Source organism: Limulus polyphemus, unplaced genomic scaffold (assembly GCF_000517525.1).
Source record: "Limulus polyphemus unplaced genomic scaffold, Limulus_polyphemus-2.1.2 Scaffold5242, whole genome shotgun sequence".
NCBI classification, from domain to species: Eukaryota; Metazoa; Arthropoda; class Merostomata; order Xiphosura; family Limulidae; genus Limulus; species Limulus polyphemus.
In genome coordinates, this window is record NW_013670852.1 from 60,017 (window position 1) to 65,602 (window position 5,586).

The following is a 5,586-nucleotide window of genomic DNA, read 5'->3' on the forward strand; positions in this document are numbered from 1 at the left end:
AGTTACCTAAATAAGCACTCTTCAGAAGGTGTCTGAAGAGAATGCATGAGGTGTGATACCCTAAAATATAGAATCACACTTGTGGGAGAATACACCACATGTGTAATAGGGTATACTTCTCTCCCCTTGTAAAGATATATGTTGCTAATCTGGGTGGAAAAGATGCAAGTCCAATCAGTAAATGAATGTGCCAGATGGTGTAGAGCAGCTATGGGTCTTCAAGACTGCCAAAGGAAGAGGGTCCCAACAGTCTTCACCTCAAGACCAGGAAGCAGAATAGAAAAGTAACCCACACAGAGCACATGTGCTGACCCAGTACACAACCAACACCAAGCCACCTGGGAACCAACGTTCAGGCAGCAGTAGGAAGGGAGAATGCAAATGTGATAGGTCAACTCCGGTCCAAAACCAGGTGGCATTGGGAATTTTTTATCAGGTCCAGGTAGGAGAAGGGACCCTACCAACCACATGTGTAAGGACTTATGTTGGTTGGTCCTACACAATCCAAAACCAGGCAGCATTGGGTATTTGACTTCAGTTATATAGTAGGAGGAGAGTGCTCACCATCTAAACCCACAGAACACTCTGAGTGGAAGTGGTCACACTCAAGAGGAAGCCTCCATGGTCCACCACCCCAGCAGCTAAACTTGTAAAAGTAAGGGCTCCTATACTCCACTAGAGGATTGAGGGAAATAATATAGGGGAAAGTTTGAAAGAATGCAACACCTTAAGAGTATGTAGTAAGTGACTGCAAAAACCACATTTTGAAAAGCAAGCTGATCCTGGTTTATTCAAATATGACTGGAAGGATGGATAGCATCCAGACACTGCTTTATTCACAATAGTCCATGAGTTGATAGAATTTGGAATGGACCTTATTTATGAAGCAATATACTGGAAGGAGCCATTGAGCTGTCTTATGGAATACACCATTTCATCAATGAGCATTACAGACCTTTAAAGGTCACATGGTGTGGATTCAATGGTAATTATACCCAGACAGGCACCACTTGCCATTAAGAGATGTAGAAATAGGCCACTGTAAAGGAAAGATATATAAAAGAGAACTTACCCATTTAGAGCCAGGAAGGGGTATGTAGAATGGGGACAGGAAGAAGTTAATATCCGGAAGAAGAAGAGATGGCCAGAAGATAAAGAAAATGTGCAATGAAAGTGGGGTAATCTACATGCCAGTTTCCACAAACTCCTCCAACAGATGGTGGAAGTGAAGAGCCAGAAAGAAAGTAAGATGTCGGATTTGGTGAGAGGAGACTTGAACGAGTCAATGTGAATTTACATCCAATGAAGAGAGTAACAGAAGAAATATCTCAAGGAAATTAGGAATTCCAAAAAATAAACAGATGGGAACATGAACTGTGAAAAGGAACAGAGCAGGCCAAAGAACAACAAACCACATGCATGGGACATAGAAAATGATCTGAAACAGAACAAGAATAATATTGAGAAATGGAAGGAAAAGAACACAAAAGGAGCAATGGCATACACATCATATCCCCTACAGCCACAAGCAAAAAGTAAGAAGTAGGACCTAACCAAAACATGGTACCAGGAACAAGAGACTAAAGGTCAAAGAGAAGAAGGGTGAAGGCATGGAGAACAGTATTCAGATCCAAATCAGGAAGGATTGCAAAACAAGAAGGATAAAGGTGGCAAAAAGAACAAAAAAGCATATAAAAGACAGAAGAGGAAAATACATGATGATAATAAGAAAACTTGAAAATATTAGGCAGAGCTGCTTGGTAACCAGCCATAGTCAAAAGAGATAAGCCTCATTTGAACAGCCAATGGAAAAAATTTGGGGAGATTGAAGATAAAAGAAAGGAAATGGAAGAAAATGTGATACAGAGGCCAACTACAGAATGTACATCCTTGTCGCGGATAGACAAGGAGGGAGGAAGAAAGGCTACACATAAAGAGAGTCTGGAACATTTCGCAAAGGACCGGACAAAACCCACACATGAAGTCAGAGTGATGACTCTGCTGGATGGGAGAGGAAGGAGTAGGGAGAGTGACAGACGTAGAAGAAGAGGAAGAGACTGTTTTCACACTATTAACCTCCTTTTCTGGGCCCATTCTATACAAGTACATCTTCTAGCTTGTTCTGTTTCAGGTGCCATGATTCTTATGGTGAATTGTCACTTGAGGCCTGCCAAGATATTACCTACAAATTGGTCCCTCATTCTTCTGGTGTTCAAGTGGCTTTGCTCTTACCTGGATACTTTTCTCGATGTTTTTGCCACTCTTGTCAACAACCTACTTCCCCTTTTCTGGTCCCCTGTTCCTTTTCCCTTAAATTTAGCTGGGAATGCATTCTGTCAGGTCTGATCCAACTTTTTTCTCTATACCTACCCTCCCTCATTTTGGACACTCCATGTTGAATCCTCCTGATAACTCCGCACTGACTGGTTCAGGCATTGGTTCCTATGTTGCACCTTCTCCTGTTCATCCCTTGTCCTCAACAGTTCTTTTTCCTCCTCCTTCCTTGTTCAAAGACTTCACCTGGAGAATTGATAAAACTACTTCCATAGTGGGTATTCAACTTCCTCTCATTCATGTATCCTGTTTTCTGAGGTCATTGTTACCATGACATATTGTCCCTTTAAATTCACGTCTTAGAACTTTTAGCAGTACTTTGATTTTGGATTTTTGTAGGATGTTTTGTAGTTGTCCATCAGTGATCCATACAGTCAGCTCTGCAGTTGTCTCCTTTATCAATCACCATAGGCACACGTTGTCTCACTCTCGCATTGTTGGTCATAATGGCTACAATTACTATTGGATGGGTTTCTTATCCATTTCCAGGTTTTCTTCCAGTTTTTCTGTGTTTCCCAGGGAATCTTTAGATAGGTGTTGAACCTTACATCTTTCATGTCTCAGTGGGTTTCTCATCTTTTCTCACCCTACAGTGGTCCTTTGATCCAGGTCTTGGGATGACCAAGTTGGACATCTCAGGTGTGTCTTTTCTCATTTGGCTCTGTTCCCTCATGTCTTCTACAGCCACCCTCTTCTCCTTCTGTGGGAGGCAGTGCATCTCACACCCATTTCATTTCTCATTCATTTGGGTGTTTGTTTTTTTTCCTATGTCTGCAGGGCCCAACTTTATACCTTTCTTTCAAAGTACATGGAGCAATTTGTTTCCCATTTTGTACCTTCTTCTCCTTCCCTCATTGTGCGGGAGGTTCTCTTTTTTTCTGGTAACGTGGATTTCCATGGAATCCTGTATCCCCTTTGGTTGTGCTTATTTGTGATGCCTATAATGGACTACATGTTCTCTGGATCATTGCTTGGCTATGGACCAACGTTGGCAAGAAACAAGATCCCTTGGAGGATGTAAAATAATAGGCATGGGAGACCTTGGAGAAGAAAATGAAGGATAAGGCTCTGTAATACAAATCCACATACTCAATAATTGGTCACAAACAGAGGGTAAATGTCCATAAGCTAAAAGAAAAAGGCTCTTATGACCCTGAGCCTATAGGACTGAACTGCCAAGACTGAAAGCACCAAGGTTTACAAGTAGTGGAAGGATGGATGGGAAGAGGAATAAGAAGTGGTGACAGAAAGAGAAGAGGAAGGAGGAGGACAGGGGACAGAAAGAGGCAAAGGAGTAGAGGAGAGATGATAAACTAGTGAGGATAAGGCATAATATTGGTATGCAACCCCAACATATGACACCAGAGATATAAGCATATAAGTAAAATCATACAGGCAGTTGAAAGAAACCACTAGAAGGCACATGAGATATAAAGGAGGCAATGCAATTGAGTAACAAGGGCATCACACCCCAACCAACTCTAGCAAAAGACCAACCAAACGAGAAGTGAAAATGCTGAGGAAGATAAACATGCCCCTATAGAAAAGATAAGTTGTTGAGCAAATGTTGAAAACTCCACAGGAGAATGGTGAATTACCATGTAAAGAATGTTAAAGAAAGAAAAATAATGGAAAAAGGGTAGTGTGTGTACGACAAAGGTTAGGAAGATATAAGCCTAAGAAAGATGAACAGAAGATAGAGGATATGACCCCCAAATCTGAAGAAAAAGGCTCCACAGTTAAGGACTCAAAAGAAAAGCAATACAGCATGAAGTCATGCCTAGTCATATGAGGTAACAAAAAAAAAAGGAGGATGACGCCTGTATGCCCCAAAGTAATGGTAAAAATAACTGAATATGTAAAAAACATATCTGGGAAACCTAGTCACAAAAAAAAGGCTGAGATAGAATCAAGACAATATGGGTATAAGATGAGGCAAAGGATTAACTTTTCAGGTATAGCAGTTTTTTAGTGGAAGTATCTCCAAAGATGATGTTTTACAAGTTTCAGTAATTTCCACTTTGTCTGGTGTTCACGCTTGCCTACCAACTACATTGGCATTGGGTTTGTCTTTGTCTGTTGGAATAGGTGACAGATTTTGTGCAATGGGTGGTGGAGTCTTTCATGCAGCCTGAGCCTTCTGTCTAAAATACCTTTGCTGATGTTTCTCATTTATGGTGGAAGGGATTTTGCCAGTTTTCCCACCTAGAGCAAAAAAAATACACATCATTACACACGAAAGCCAAATCAAGAAGTGATGATTTTGCTCTACAATACAGAGGGAGTCAGCTGCACTAGGAGGGTGTGTCACACTCCTATTGGTGGAGGGCTGTCACATACTCACTTGCATGCTACAACACAGCTATACTACACGTAAACACGTGATGTTAGATAGGAGTGTCAAGGCTAATGGTGAGTGAAAATTACATATATCAAGGGCAACACAAATCAAGGAAATCTTGAGGTAAGGTACTTTATTGGAATTACAGTAATCACCTAGCTCTAAATAAAACAGAAGAAAATTACTGACACATGACAATATTACCATATATCAAAGGTCTCTGAAAATATACAGATGATATTTGAACAGTAATAGTCAAAACAGTATTCAGAAACAAAATGCAATACAACTGCCATTATTACAAATCAAACCACCTCAAAGTCTACCAAAAAGCAGACAACATTCCTTGTAAACATGGACTACAATATAATGGAGAAATAAAAAAACAGAAGTTGAAAACATAAAAGACACCAGAAGTCTGTAATGCCAATACGTTCTTGTTAACCCATTATGCCAAAGACCATACAATAAAATAATATTAATAAAATAAAATAAAAATAATATTATGAGCCACACAAAAGAAAAATAAACCTTCTACATCTACCTAACTGATAATACAGTTACCCAAGTATACAACTCAGTCAAACCTGGATACCCCTCTTGAAAACATTCAAATATTTGGTTCAAGTCCTAATGGGGGAGAGCTAATTATGACAATGATACTAAGTATATTCAGCTGAAGAAAACACTCACATAGCAATAGTGAACCAATTATTCACAAACAACTAAAACGGCTATGAAACAGTGGGCTATTAATTACATAAAAATTTTGCAAATTATTATATGAAATCCTAAAAAATCTATCATTATTTTTTCAAATTTTACAAAATCTATTTTATTTGTGAAGAAAACACCTTATATCCTTGGGCGTTTTTAGGAAAACTGCTGTATATTTATCAATACAATTTATT

General features: G+C 39.5%; 1 protein-coding gene and 1 long non-coding RNA gene across 2 annotated transcripts in view; one reads left to right on the forward strand and one right to left on the reverse strand.

Annotated features, from left to right (window-relative positions):
• LOC106472316 (polycomb protein suz12-A-like) overlaps positions 1 to 3,052 on the reverse strand; it is a 25,804-nt gene extending 22,752 nt beyond the window's left edge. The window contains exon 1 of the mRNA XM_013932950.2: positions 2,921 to 3,052. Coding sequence (XP_013788404.1) covers positions 2,921 to 3,052 — 132 coding nt within the window. The remainder of the gene's footprint in view (positions 1 to 2,920) is intronic.
• A 1,588-nt stretch (positions 3,053 to 4,640) lies between these two features.
• Positions 4,641 to 5,586, forward strand: part of LOC111089107 — a 3,465-nt gene continuing 2,519 nt past the window's right edge. The window contains exon 1 of the long non-coding RNA XR_002613446.1: positions 4,641 to 4,798. This is a non-coding gene — a long non-coding RNA (uncharacterized LOC111089107). The remainder of the gene's footprint in view (positions 4,799 to 5,586) is intronic.